This window comes from Pogoniulus pusillus, chromosome 13 (genome assembly GCF_015220805.1).
Source record: "Pogoniulus pusillus isolate bPogPus1 chromosome 13, bPogPus1.pri, whole genome shotgun sequence".
In the NCBI taxonomy this organism is placed as follows: Eukaryota; Metazoa; Chordata; class Aves; order Piciformes; family Lybiidae; genus Pogoniulus; species Pogoniulus pusillus.
Window position 1 is genome coordinate 25,430,002 of NC_087276.1, and position 15,373 is coordinate 25,445,374.

General features: G+C 46.5%; 1 protein-coding gene across 5 annotated transcripts in view; it reads right to left on the reverse strand.

The window, feature by feature from the left end:
• Positions 1 to 418: 418 nt before the first annotated feature.
• SDK1 (sidekick cell adhesion molecule 1) overlaps positions 419 to 15,373 on the reverse strand; it is a 510,565-nt gene continuing 495,610 nt past the window's right edge. For 4 of the 5 annotated variants that reach the window (XM_064153645.1, XM_064153643.1, XM_064153644.1 and 1 more), the window contains 5 exons: positions 11,934 to 12,071; positions 9,850 to 9,970; positions 9,493 to 9,622; positions 9,058 to 9,144; positions 419 to 1,193 (listed from right to left, as the gene is read on the reverse strand). In XM_064153645.1, the coding sequence (XP_064009715.1) occupies positions 921 to 1,193; positions 9,058 to 9,144; positions 9,493 to 9,622; positions 9,850 to 9,970; positions 11,934 to 12,071 (749 nt within the window). In that variant the 3' untranslated portion in view covers positions 419 to 920. The remainder of the gene's footprint in view (positions 1,194 to 9,057; positions 9,145 to 9,492; positions 9,623 to 9,849; positions 9,971 to 11,933; positions 12,072 to 15,373) is intronic. The other variant, XM_064153646.1, reaches the window with a different exon arrangement.

Genomic DNA, 15,373 nt, shown 5'->3' on the forward strand with positions numbered 1-15,373 from the left:
GATCCATTCGAATGGCACATGCAGCCCACAGGAGAAGATTAGAGCCACACCAAAAATAAACTGACCTTGCATCTGAATTCCTCCCCCTTGCTTCACCCACTGCCGCCTATGGTGCTCTTTGGATCCATCTCCTCTTCCAGAGGCCCTGGAGTCAGGAATGCAGTCGGTCCCATTTGAACAAGACACTGAACTGCTGCTGTTCAGTGTAAATGCACCAGTAGTGAGCCTAGAGCAGACACAGTGGCACATCTGAGCCTAAGTTGATCAGCCAGTGCTCCAAATGTGGGAAGCAGCAGTAAGAAGAGGAGAGAGGAGAGGTCTGCTTTTCACATAGAAACACGTCCCTTTTCTATGGTTTTTCTCCTTGACCTTGATGACAGGGGAAAATTAAAACATAAGTTAAAAAAACCCAAAAGAGTGGAGAAAAAGGAGCCTGGGAGGTTTTACGTTTCTCTTCAAATCACATCACAAAGTCACTCATTGCATCTAGGGAATTCACCTCCTTGTTTGGGAATGGGGAGACAAGAACAGGGGAGAGAAAGAAAGAGGGAAGAGAAGGGCATGGGAGCTGCTTCCTGAAGCAGTGTTACAAAAAGCAGTTTAAAAAAAACCCTTACTATTCACAAGTGGTTAAAATCCTCACTTTCCAGAACGCCTCTGTTGTTGCCCTTGCTGTTGGTGTTGTCCTGTCCTTTTTAAGCAAAGGTTCAGCTAGTTCAGCTCCATGGTTTCCCAGTTGATTGTCTTCTGAAAAAAGCCAAACACCAAACCACCCCAGCCTCATCCATGTTCCCCCAGTCCCGCTTCTACCCTGATAGAGAAGCTCCCCACAGTTCACCGCACCGCTCACGCACACACAGTCACTGCCACGGGGCTCTCCCGGTGTCGCGGGCGGTTCGGCTGTCGCCTCCAGCCCCGTCTCAGACGAAGGAGGAGAACCCTGTCACTGGAGTCCTGGACCCGGGCGCGGGCTGCCCCGTTGGGGTGTACACCCCTCCTGAGCTCTGTGTCGTGATGACAGTCTGGAAATAGGGCTCTGCCTCGCTGGCAGCACACTCCTCGTATCTGTAGGCTGTTGGGTGCTTCACCCCTTTCTGCTGCCGCTTCCAGGAGTTGTAGTACGTGGGGTCACTCATGTAGTGGTTCACAAAGGAGTGCTTTGGCAACTCGTCTTCGTAATCCGAGTCAGTGGCCTGGAACAGTGGAGGGGGGTGGGAAATGGAACAAAACAAATCAGCCATTAGCATTTTTGATTTAGCCTGCTCCACTCTGACAGAAATTAGGGACAAGTCTAATCTCGCCAGCTGACAGAAGCTGTAATTTTAGGGCAGGATGGTTTGTCGTCCAAGTGCAATAGATGCTGGCCTGTGGAAAAGCACTGTGCTCTGGATGTGCTGGTAGAGAGAGTCACCCAACAACCGCTGGTGATAAGAGATGCATAGAAAGCCCTTCTAAATTCACTGCAGAACCACGTGGTGGGAGCTAGGAGTTCTTCCTGGGGCAGAAGATGAAGGGAAGTGTAGAGGTGTCATAGGGGAACCAGCAGCTTTCAATCACAGAATGCATGGGGCTGCAACTCCATTTGCAACTGGAACGTCTCATTTTCCCTTTGACAAAAAGACAGGCAGAATGTCCTCCCTGAAAACACACTGATGTTAGGCAGACGTGCTGCTGCTGGTCGTGGTCAGACCAGGCCACCTGCACCGTGCTCAGATTTTGGCTTGTGAGCCCCATTAAGTACTGCAAACCAGTTGTACCACTGAAAGAGAATTAAGCAAAAGTCACTTTCACCCCCCCTTTCCTTCAGGCAAACAGCTCTGAATGTTCCAGCTGAATATTGGTGGTACAACAAGGCACACAACCAGCAGTGACAGAAGAAAGAGAATGCAAAATCTGGCAAAGCAGAGCTGCCAGGCAGGAGAGGCTGCTTCCTTGGGACAGCTCAGGCACAGCCCTGCGCTCAGGGCGGATCTTACCCCTGAAACATTTATGCACGGTGCTTGGATAGCTTCAAAGCTCCTATCAATATCAAACAGGAGCTCTACTGAGATGTAACCAGATAAGCTCTGCGCATCTGCCCCGCCTCTGAAGCACTGCTGCTGCGATACAGCTGGTGGAATCACAGAGGGCTCGTACATCTCCTTCCAGCGCAGGGAGCACGGCAAAGCCTTGGCCATGGTACTCAAGCGCAGATTTCCCTTCTGTTCCCACTAATGCTCCCACCAGTAGCAGCCGTATCCCATACAGCATATAAGCATTTACCCAATCGTTTCCATTTCTCAAGTCTGCTCTCAAAACCTCCGATTTCAGCCTGTAAAAACTTTTATTCCTTTCCTTCCCCTTGATAATCTGCATAGCTGATTCTAAAGCAATTAAATACCAAAGTAGTAGCTGCCTGAGAGAGAGATGGGTAAGTGCCGCTCGTAACTGTTAGTTGCTGCAATTAGTTTCGAAAGGTTGGTATCTTTCTAATCTATGACTCCACACAGCACACACACATCCTTCTTGATCCTGCCTGCCACACAACTAGTCCTTCCTCCTCCAAAGCTCCTTTTTAATGGTCTCTGAAGAACAATCCTCAAATGCCTTGCAAACCATCATTTGAAAAGGGCACTGCATCCATCATCCCACTTCTTTGCTTAGATAGCTGCTTCCCTACTATTCCGTGCCCATTTTCCAGTAGAGAGGGTGAGGAACAGAGCTGAGAAGTTTTTTTCCTGGAGTTTTCCAAAACTCTGAGCAAAGCAGCTCTTTGCAGCTTTGCAGAGTCTCCCTTCCACTCTTATGCAGGCTTTGCCTCTTTCAGAATTATGTCCAGGTTGGTTATTTTTGAGTATGCAAAGCTTCAGGTGCCTTGACACGTAATTAATATTACAACAAAACCCTGCCAGCATTTAATAATTATCCCAGAAGGGATTCAGGTCTGTCTCCTAGAAGAACTCTTCTTTGCACCAGCTGCCAGCCTTGTGAAGCCAAACCCAACTCCCTCCAAAGACCTTCCTGAACAGGTGGTTTTTGCAGCATGCCTGGAACACCCCCAGATTTGGACCACTTCAGAGCCAGTGGGTGCAGAGAGCAGCTCCAGAGCCTTGGCACCACTGCAGGGAACATCCTGCCAGCACTGCCCTGTCTATTTTTGTAAGGGCCTCCAACAAGAGTGCCTCTGATGACTGCAGATGTGGCAGCATGGCAGGATATGGCAGCAGGCAGCTCAGGCAAGCTGGTCCTCAGTGGAAGCAGCAACCAACTTTACCTGCAGACCAAAAGATCCCCAAATCCAGGTTTCCTCTGTTCTTATCAAGCATCAGGAGGGTTGCACCTTACCTCAGCCTTGTCGAGGTAGGCCTGATAGGCCCAAAAAAGGCTCAATACATGTCCTGGCTTGACCAGACAGGTTTTTTCTGCTCCGTGAGAGAGGCAACTGCAGGAAAGATGACAAAAGAACCTGGAGCCACTAAATCTAAGGACTCTGGCCTGCCCAGACTTGTCTTGGTCCTGTGGCAAACAAGGTAAACACACTTAGCTTGTGCCTGCCTTGTGCAAGGCCTATGCTTTTCCCAAATTTGGGTAGAGCAAGCCTATGGCTTCGCCTAATATGGTATGGTTTGGTTAACTGCCGTTCTGATTGGTTATTCTGTGTCCAAAGGGCAATTAATCTCAGCCCACATTGATAAAAGAGATAACACAGTGTGCTCTGCCATTGTATTTGTGCCTGCCGTTGCCTGCTGCCATTGCTTGCTACTGTTGTGAGTTTACCAGCAACAGACTCTAAATACCTCCACGCGATCAGCCTGCATAGCCAGCGAGACATCATGCCGAGACTGCACACCACAAGACGTCCTGCCTGCACCTGAAAGTCTCCTGCTAAGACTAGAAGTCTTGGAGACACATAGATCATCCAGAGAAGCCAGGAGACAAAGTCAGATACTGTCAGCCTCCTTTCCTCAGCAGCCTGGGAAGAATCAAGTCTCAGCGGCTGACAAGACAGAGTTCCCTGAAAGCATTTGGGTACTGTCTGAGACTGTGGCTAGCCCCATGTGCTAGTTTGAAGCAAGCTGGGATGTTTTGGTAAAAGAATTAGATAATGGGCAGTGAAAAGTAAACATGGTTGTGTCTCTTTGCTCACAGTCATGCTGAGAACTCTGGGAAGAAGAAGCAAAACATTCTCCATTTTGTCTTTTCATTCTGCCTTTGCCTTTAGACCTGGTCACATCTCATTAACCCTGCTCCCACTAACCTTGCTCCCTAACCTCTTGGCTGCACCTCTCTTCTTTCTGAGAACTGGGGTAAGGTTGAGAGGGCAAGGGGAGGTGTTGGGGTGGTTTGAGAGCCCCTCCTGGGGACTCAGGTTTCTGGGAGGGGAGTTGTGCTTTTGTATTGTTTATCCTTTGTATATTTCTGTATATAACTGTATATATTGTAAATAGCTGCTTGTATATTTGCTGCTGTAAAATAAATAGCTTCATTTATATACCCAGAGGCCGTCTGAGTTAGCTGGGGCAATTCCAAAAGTGTGGGGGGGTGGGTAAGAGCCCAAACCATCACACCCCACGAGTAAGGTAATAATAATTTTGGGAGTAAATACTTAAAAGCCTCTTTGTAATTCTCCACTGCCTTCTGCCATAAGCAGAAAGAGCTCTCTGAGCCCAGCTAGTGAGCAAGTGGTATACTGACCACAAGTGGCATTTGACCGCAGGAATCTCCTCTTCCAGTTAATGTTTCTGTATTTTGCTGGTTATGTCTACATCTGGTTATTAGCTGTAAAATGTTTCCATGACAGTGTGGAGAACTTATTAAAATTAGTGGTTGGGGGAGGTGAGAGCTCTGAATGTCAAAATTAATAAACAATATTAATTCAGAAAAAAAATCTCCTCACATTAATTCATTTCCCAAGCATCTCCAAGCATCCTGCTGCACTGTCATCATCTTATGCTAAGACAAAAACTGCCTGGGAAGCTGTGTGGGCATCCACAAGAAAATTTTCTATGACCTGAGCAGAGGCAGGTGGTTATGGGTCACTCACCAGAAGCAGCATCTGAATGCATCAGCTCCTCTAGCTATTGTGTATGTGCTCCCTCCATCAAAGGCACAACACTGCCATTGCCTTTTGCCATGGCTTCTGACTCCTTCCCCAGTCCACCATTACTCTCACAGAGTTGGACATGCTCAGCCACCCCACAAAGAAACAAGCCCCTGCTGAAAAGATGAACCATATCTGAATTGAGATGTCATAAGCATAAGGAGAAAAAAAAACCCACAGACTTCTGGTGGCTCCTTACTGGTCTTCCTGATGTCTCCACAGCCATACAGGAACATGCAGACAACTGGAATCTGCAAGAAGAAATGCTGAGAAGCAGCTGTATGAGGAAGGCTGACACATGACTTGATAGGTATAGTAATAGTGATGCAGCCACTTGATTTCTGTCCATTGCCAGCAGAAAAATCCTCACCCACAAAACTAATATAATTTCTGTACCTAAGCCAAGTTCTTTCAAGATTGCCAGAAGTCAACATAATAAAGAGGAGAAATACTTGGAAGACTTTTAGATGGGCTGCTGCCATTTGAAATACGGTGTCACTTGAACATACAATGAGCAGGAAAAAGGAACTGAGAACAATACCATCTGCTGATAATCTGCCTGCTAATTAGTTCATTATAGCAACCGAAAGAGAACACTAATTTGGTGTAAATAAGGCCAGTGCCTTTCAAAAGCAACTTCCATGAAACATATCCAGCTGCACTAACTTCAGCCTTTCACCACAATTAATAATGAAGCTGGAAAGGATCACCTGCTTGTCAGTGTCAACACAGCAGGTTTTCTTTGAGCTTCCTTTAGGACAGGCAGGAACTGACTGCTCTGTCCATGTCTCCCCATATCTTCTGAAGTCTGCTCTGTACAAGGTACTAATAACCAGCCCTACCAGCAAGAAATTCTTTAAATTGCCATCCCAGATCCCCCTCTGCCCTGATGAATATCAAGGAGGAGCAAGATAAACCTGTTTTGCATGACAATACAGACAGCTTCGACTGAAGGCTTACTTTTTAGTGGTTTATAAAATTATTGAGTAAATAGAAATGCTGCAGGGCTCTCTGCTTTGTTTTTGGCTTTCTCCCTTTGCTGCGACTGTGGCTTTGTTACCTTGGAAACCTCCATAGGCTGGGGTGTGATTGGGTGTGTGGTGGCACTACAGACTGTCAACCGAAGGTGCAGGGATGCCTATGAAACAACAAATGCAGCAAAGGAGAGGCCATTAGGTGGTTTATTGCCAGCATGAAATGCACAAGTGCTGGGCAGAGGCAAGTCAGCAACCAGAGCTGGCTAGATTAGCTGATGGGAAAGCTGAAAATACTTCCAATTATTATTCTTTAAAGTGACTGCATAAGAAACAACCTCATGAGGTTATTGTTAAAAGCATGGATAGATGCCAGCAGTTTGCTTTGGTTGACATGAAACAAATATGCTGTAAATCAGACAAGCTATCCTAGTGGGCAAAGTGGTTTCTCTGGACATGGAGAACCCTTGCTTAATGTGTCACCTGCAGCTGGTTTCCATGTGCTGCCCAACTTATCAAAACCATTGGAGGACTTTATTGGAAGCAAATTAAGCCCTGTTCCCTATAAGTGTGAAGTGGAAGTATGTAATAATATGTTCCTACAGAGCTCAGATAGCAGAAGTCAGACTGCAGAGAGCAGCTGGGAAGAGCAGAGCATGGCCAGCATGTGGTACTGGCTGCTAATGTGTGCAGTCTGGGAGAATGTTACCTCCTGAAAACTGTTTTTGGGAAACCACAAGGACGTGTGAGAACAAACAAACCAACCAACCAACCTCACCCTCCCCTCTGCTCCTGTAAAGCTGCTCTTCCATAACTGGATGGCATTGCAGATAAATCATCGAATTTCTGTACATGGTGAACACCCAATTTCTTCAGATTATCTGTCCAGAGCTTTGCCCACTTGACTCATTACCTAAAAGCCTATTATTATTATTAATCATTTAGAAATTACACTCTTAGCACTCACTTGCTCCATACCTGCCAATTAAGCTACTATAACCTCATTAACAGTACTGGTGCTTGGCTTTCATGACATGGAGTAAGTTAACCACTTGATTTATGAATATTAAGAGTACTGCCTGGTCTGCTTGGGTTTTTTTTCCCCTCCTTGTTTCTCACTTGCTCCCATCATCAGAAGGGAGCTTGGAGGAAGGCTCCCAGGCAGCTGGGTTGTGAGTGCAGTCTCACAGACTTCTTCATGCTCAGTAAACCCCACGAGACGTGAAGCCAGTGAGCTCCCTTCTTATCCATATAAAATCTTGACACCTCAGGCAAGGAGGGTAAGACTAAGCAGCAAGATGACATGCAAGTTGAAAGCAAAAGCCTAGGTTTTGGTCCTGCCTGCTTTTATATGCATCATATTAAGTAGATTTGAGATCTATACAAAGGTGTATTAGAGGAAACAGCATCAGGATCCCCTTTGCTGAAGAGGACCAAACCTGTGCGGAGTTCTTATGCAGAAAGGTATCTTTAACTCTTCACGTAACGGGAAACATTTCTGCCTGTTAAAAGAGATGGAAATCCTGAAATGCTTGGAAACAGCTGGTCTGTTAAGATCTCCTTTGAGGATAGAAGCAAAATAGAACAGCAAAGATAAACAGGAAGAGCTAATAGGTACAGAGGTACTTGAAAAGAGAGTGGTCAAACATCTATACCCGCCTCTCACCTCCTGTCTGTACCAGCCAACGTAAACAGCCTTTGCAGGCTGATCAAAAGGCAGCATCTCCTATTGGTACCTCTACTGGGAGCATATTAACATTTCATGTCTAAAAGCACTCCCCAGCCCCCCAAAAACCCCACCAAGCATCAAAGACATTATACAGAAGGACTGCATATCTAAGCCCCAAGGAAAAGCAGAAGCTGCAGTTCTGTGCACATCCTCACAGGCACAAAGAGATTCACAAAAACACCAGAATCTCAATGGAGAGCTTTGAGCTCCACTGTGATACACAGTAAATAAGTAATATTAGTAATAGCCCACGAAAAAAAGGAAATAAACCTCAGTCTCTTCTACATTCTGTGAACAGTGCATATATAGACAGAAAGCAGTAATGACACCCTGCAAGCAGACTTCTGAGCATTACCAGCAAATACCACACGGGGCACAGAAATTAATGTCAAAAGGTGCCAGTGCTAAATTCCTGATCATGCTCAGCAAACTGTTTTAATGACAGGTTTAATGCTGGGTTGATACAGTGACATGACCAAAGCACTGTGGGTTTAATCTGGAGGGTAACTCGCATGCATTGCAGAGACAGCAGTTTGAGCTGCACCCAAGAACGCTGCCTGCACAAGGGCTTGGCCACAGGGCAGCACAAAGCAGTGGGCTGTCCATGGTAATTAAGAGGAGGTGAGATGCTAGGTAGCCAGGAAAAGCAGCTGTAGCTGCAGGTGCAGAAAAGCTACAGATGAAAACTGTCATCTTCTTTCACTGCTTGCTGCTCTTGATTTATTCTTGCTGGAAGGGTCAGGTTCGGAGTGGTTTGGCCCATTGCTCGCTTCTTGCACTGTCAGTTTGGATTCGTCAGGATCTCAGCAGACAACACATGAGCTGAGAGACGGATTTACCTTTCTGGATTATCCTTTGAGGCCTGTCTATTAACCCCTGGTCACTGTTGGACTTTTACAGACCACAAACACTTTTTCTTCTCAAAGGGGAGATAAGACACGAGACGGAGCACTGCCAGATAAATAATGCCTAGCTTATGCCTACCTTCCTTGGCTAACAGAGACTAAAGGCAACCTGAGCAGAAGTCTCCTCTTCAATTAGTCTATGGCTGCAGGCTGGAGTGTTCAGAAACCTGAATGCTAGGCTCACACCCACGGCCATGTGCTCCCTGGCAACCTACTCATTCCCCACTTACTCCCTCTGTAACGGAGGCAGCAGCTATCATCAGTCCGGACCACTTGGAGTTCATTGCAGCTGTCTGACAAAAGGCACCGTGAAAACTTCTAACCACATCCCATACCTCAGTTGGTGTGCCAATCCAAAGAGTGTCTCACCTTCAACCCCATCCAGACAGCAGCTGGAGCCAGCTGGTTACTTTGCAGCACAGAGATGTTTTCCCAGAAGCGCTCCAGGTTTGCAGCCTGCAGGCAGAAGGGGATTGTGCAGCCCCTTCCAGAGAGCTCAGCACACACCAGCTGACTGCACTTGTCCTTCTATGTAATGCTGCAAAACCATGAATATCTGCCAAGGACAGGTCTGGAAGCTGCCCTGGCTGGGGCCTGCTTGTCATTCTTTCCTCTGACATTTTAGTTTTAAGATGTGATGGGAACAGCCTGGTGAATTGGACATTTAAAGTCCCCACGACAGACCAGCAGTGACAACACAGTATAATGCAGGTATTGGACTGAGACTTCAGAGGTTTTGCCAGGGTTCAGCAGTGAAATGAATGTCTGCAGTGGCTGGGCAACTTTGGCAAGGGAAATCCTTACCTCTGACTCTGACACTTCCAAGGGCTTTTCACTCAGGCCCAAGCCCTCGCTCAGCACAGCTCCGTTGTACTTGTTGCAGATATCCTCATCAGAGTAGTGCAGCCCCCCTGGGCTTGGGCGAGGAGGAGATCTGGGAAACATAAAGAGTGAGTGCATGGGAGGTTGTAATTTCTCTGAAATGGCACAATTAATTAAATCATGCTCAGCAGCCAGAATCACAGCCTGGGGCAGCAATTTGGGCGTTAATGTCCTCCCTAGATCCTCCAGACAATGGTCTCTCCTCTTTGCCTATTTAACTGGTGCTTGAAGCTAGATAAAAAAGCCATTTCCAAGAGTATGGTGTTCCCAGCTTGTTACCTGGTTCCATTCTTCTTTGAGAAGGTGCTCTTGATGTTCAGGTGCCTGCTGTTGAGCTCCAGAGCAGTGAAGCCTCCGTTATCCAGGGTGACTGACTCTTCCACGTTGGAGATTGTTTTACCTGGAGCCAAGCAATGAAAGATTCAGCTAAAATAGAGGCACTTCATCCCCAGATAAAACTGTAGGAGCTAACTTCCCCTTCTTTGCAATTTATGACATCACTGAGTATCTGAAAATCTCTTTAACTTTCTTACTGGCAAATGAGAACAATCAGAGTGAAGGAGAGTAGCTTATCAAGAGCATGAACGGGAAGAAGGAGCCAAAAGAGGGGGAAGGAGAGTCATGGATGCCTGCATTGCATTCAGAGGTATCTAAATCAGCACAGATTAACTGTGCTCCAAAAGTGCTTGTTCTTGTTTTTTGACTATAAATAGAAATCAGGTGACTAATTCAGGTGGCCACTGAAGATGTCCTAAATTGAGTGCTGTGAATCCTGTTCATGCTGACTGAAGCAAAGCAAGAGAAAGTAGAACTAGGAGAGGCAGAAAAAGAGGAAAAGGAGAGAAGGTTAAAAAGCAAGCAAGAAAGCAAGAGAAAATGGATGGAAAATGAGGAAAACACACAAGAGTTTTAATGAGGATAAGATACAGGTGTGAGAAATGCCTGGGCAATGTAAGGCAGGGGAAAGGACAAGGGACTGGCAGAAGAGGGGAAATACAGCAAAGTGTATTATTCCTTGGGATCAAATACAGCAAGAGCTTACTCTCTCCCATGCTTGTTCTCTGTAATCCCAAAGATGTGAGCTCAGCTCGTGTCCTGAGCAGGAGGACTGGTTGCATATAGCTGCTTTGCAGCAGACAGGTACTTTACCCTTGGCTTCAATTTCAGAGCTACATTAAGACTTGGTGTGAACACTGATATCTGACAGCACAGGTCAGACCTGTCTTTTCATGTCTGTCCCCCAAACACAGAGAGAAATGAAGTAGGTGAGAGATTTCCTATGGGCTATGCATACAAATATGCAATGGTATTGGCTCAGTAAAATGCCAAGGTTTGCATACATCTGATCTCTTGTGGGACTGAAATCTGATTTTTTTAACACTTGTTAGAAGTGAATTATAAAGAAAGAAAAGATCCTCACCCTGGGACTGAATTACTAAATACTGCCTGGAAGATTCCTTCTTTACATTAATCCCTATGAATGTGTAGTGCAAGAATCCATCCATGTCCTACTCATTAATGTGCCTTTTTTGGCATCTCCTGACACCAGAGCAATTGCTTGCTTGAGGTGGGGAAGGCTAGGAGAGAAATACACGTGAACAACCCTTCCAGGTCTTTATCATGTAAGGAGTAGAAAAGGTGAAAATATTCAGAGCTCAAGAAGTGGGTGTTTAGAAAGAGGACTATTTCAGCATTCCTAGCAGGTAGCTCCTGTTTCCTTTCAGAAAGGAGAATGGTAAAAATTGTAACTACAGGAAAATTCAAAGCTTGATGCTCACTATGCATTAAAGTCTAAGAGGCCCAGATCACCAAGACACCTTCTAGCTTCTTGGACCCTAGCCCAGCAACTGCAGCTTGGCTTAGGGAATGAATGTGAGTTGCAGGACACTCTATTGAATACAAAAGAGTTGTGACATAGTCCTCACAACATAGATTGAGAATATTTGCATTTGGTACAGCCATGGGAAAGCAAAATCTTTCTCCTTCTCCCTATCTATCAGTGAATGATGACAAAGCTAAATGAAATCCTAGTTCATCCTTTTTTGTGGTCTTCTGCCAGGCATTTGACCCAGACTCCTTGGCTTCTGCTACAGTCCCTGGGACTTCCAGATGCTGTCGTACTCAAGCTCATGCCTGGTTAGCATTCAAAAACTGCTAAGAACAGGCACTCTTTGCCCAGAATGCCTATGGGCTAAGGCCAATTCTACCAAACCAGACAGCAAAAAGATCCAAGTCTTCTGCCAAACAAAATACCCTTGAAGAGTGTCCATGTTGATGAAACCAGGGATTGAAGGGAAGACAATTTTCTAATGTCCACAGCTCTTGGGCATTAGTATGTGTGTGGCGTGGAGCTGACATCTTACCTGTGCTGCAGTTCTTGTACTTCTTGCTCTGGCCATGCAGGACCAATGCAAACACCACCAGAAGGATAAGAATCAGACTTGAGAGAGCCATCACCAGCAAAAACCACCACTCCTCATAGAAAGGGGCTTCTGTTTGTGCTGGAAGAGCAAAGAACAAATAACAATTCCACTTTATGATCCTCCAAAATTTTCTCTTGTTCCCCAGAGCGAATGCTGCATTTCTAATAGCATCCAGGAGAGAGGTGTTCAAAGGAGTCAGACTTTCAAGAGGCTTGCTGACACTTCTAAGAAGACAAAGGGAACGGGAGCTTATCACGGCTCTAACATCTCAACAAGCATCTTTCACACATCTGGAGCAGCATTCCACTTTGTGATAAGTTCTTAGCTGAGGAATTCTGGGGGGAGGGAGGTTTCTTCCCACAGCTTGGCACACCTGCATTTCCTGACTACTTTGGTATGCTTAGTACTCCCCGGGTCAAAGGAATCGCTAATATATCTGTCGTGACCTGTGATTATTCCACTTTTTAAGAGGCTTGGCTGGCCAAAATGCTGCTCAGTGGCAGCCTGAAAAATACAGCTGGTGCCAGGCAACAGAGTATACTTGGTTCAGTGCCTTTCAGTACCTCCATTAACTCCAACTTCCAACGGTTTCTGCTACTCTATATCATTCCCCATCAGCTTAGCCAAGGATGATGTGCAGCCTATGAGTATCAATTCAGTTGCCTAGATTTTGTTATCTCAAGTAATTTCACCCTGTTTGACCTTAACTGGAGATGCAAAATGATACTAACTTCCCCTTTCTAGGGTTATCTTGCCAGTCTTGGTCTAAAGTAATAAGCATTGTTATTTTCTTGAGCTTATATTCTCTTTGTCAGCATCCCTCAGCCTTGTGCAGAAATGCTGTTGCTGGAGCACTGGTCAGCAGCTTTATGGAATTTCCCTTTAGTCCATAAGGTTGAAGAAGACCTGGTAGGAATGGCTAGTGCCAGAGACCAACTTCAACTCCTCCCTATTACTAAACCCAGGCACTCTCCCCAGCTGTCCTAAGCCCTAGATCTGAACACAAGTCTGTTGTAAGCCTGACGATATCAGCTCAAATTTGTTCCAGATCACTGGGTATTCTGCAGGTGCAAAAAGAAGCCACACTCTTGCTTTGCTAGGAGGCCAGGCCAGGCTAATAAAGTCCTAAAGGCAAACTGCACAAGCCATGAGGGGCTGAGCAGAGTCAGTACAGCTTGTACCTCCTTGTGCTAGCTGAAGTGGCCAGCCTAAAACGCTCTATACTTTTACGACTGTGAATCTCAACAGAAGCCTCTTACTTTCACGCAGCAATTTGAGACCAACACTGAAGCATCAAAAGGAGGTGAACTAAATAGTTCTGTTCAAGTGGAGAACTCAGAAACAAGCGGGTTTATTGATAAAAAGCAGCAGAAGGAGATGTGTGCCTAGCTTCAGCAGAAGAGTGTCTTTCAAGAGTGGAAAGACTGACGTGCTTACTGACCCTTTACACTGCATTACAACCCCTGTGGAGCCACAGATAGGAAAAGCATTGACTCTGGGTGTCTGAAGTGGGTTGGCTATGCCCTTGTCCTGAAGGAGAAAAGCAAGGGTAGCACTCACACGGAAATCCATAGACAGCTCTCACAGGCTAAGTGGTTAATTGTGTAAGGACAAACGCAGTCGGGAGGGCGATAGCAGCATTTACTACTCTTGCCTGCTGGGTAACTGTTGAATGGTGTTTATGCTTTTCACTGGAGAAGCAAGGAGATAAAAAGCCACTCCAGATACTGGAGCATTGCCAAGTTCTCAGGACTCTCTGGAATTTTGAATCACAAAGCCACTTTATCAGGTTCTTTTACTCCTCTTGTCTCTCTTTGCTGACACAGCAAGGATGAAAACCCTTGCTCGAAAGAAACCTGTCCAAGGGCAGGCTCTGCAAGGGTAAAAGGAGACCTGAGCAAAGCTTTTAGGGCAAGCTCTCCCACTTGGCAACAGGATGTTCGACTCAGGCTGCTCTGATGTGGCAAGCCCAGTGAAATTTACTTTTTGAGGCACTGAAACCAAAGTGCCAGGCTGCTTGAGAGGGATTTTAGAATCATAGAATCAATCACGTTGGAAGAGACCTCCAAGATCATCCAGTCCAACCTAGCACCCAACGCCATCCAGTCAACTAGACCACGGCACTAAGTGCCTCATCCAGTCTTTGCTTGAACACCTCCAGGGATGGTGCCTCCACCTCCTCCCTGGGCAGCCCATTCCAATGCCAATCACTCTCTCTGTGAAGAACTTCCTCCTAACATCCAGCCTAGACCTCTCCTGGCACAACTTGAGACTGTGTCCCCTTGTTCTATTGGTGGTTGTCTGGGAGAAGAGACCAACCCCCACCTGCCTACAACCTCCCTTCAGGAAGCCTCTTTAGGCCATAGTCCTGTTTACTGAGCATAAGCACAAGGGAGCAGGGAGGGTGGGAAAAGCCTGAGAGCATCACTGATGAGCTGCTCTGATGAAAGGAGACTGAAATGGAAGTGCCACCACAGAGGATACCAGGAATAATGTTGTGAAGCTACATTTCTATATTTTTGAGAGCTAAAATAACACAGAAAATGTTTATCAGAGAACCTTGGGTGAGGAGGGGCTATGAAGGAAGCAAAAACCCCAACAGACTAGGAAAGGTGACAAAGCAAACAAATGGTAGACTGTAAATTAGTCTTAGGGCAAGATATCTCACATGTAAGCACTCATTAAATTCCTGAGAAGGTTTTTTGGTCACACTTTTAAATGGCACACACACATCTTTCCTCTGGACAGTAAAGCATGCTGTGATAACAAGTCTTGGTTCACCACTGTATCACAGTATCATCAGGGTTGGAAGAGACCTCACAGATCATCAAGTCCAACCCTTTACCACAGAGCTCAAGGCTAGACCATGGCACCAAGTGCCACGTCCAATCTTGCCTTGAACAGCTCCAGGGACGGCGACTCCACCACCTCCCCGGGCAGCCCATTCCAGTGTCCAATGACTCTCTCAGTGAAGAACTTTCTCCTCACCTCCAGCCTAAATCTCCCCTGGCGCAGCCTGAGGCTGTGTCCTCTCGTTCTGGTGCTGGCCACCTGAGAGAAGAGACCAACCTCCTCCTGGCCACAACCTCCCCTCAGGTAGTTGTAGACAGCAATAAGGTCACCCCTGAGCCTCCTCTTCTCCAGGCTAACCAATCCCAGCTCCCTCAGCCTCTCCTCGTAGGGCTGTGCTCAAGGCCTCTCCCCAGCCTCGTCGCCCTTCTCTGGACACGCTCAAGCATCTCAATGTCCTTCCTAAACTGGGGGGCCCAGAACTGAACACAGTACTCAAGGTGTGGTCTAACCAGTGCAGAGTACAGGGGCAGAATGACCTCCCTGCTCCTGCTGGCCACACCATTCCTGATGCCGGCCAGGATGCCACT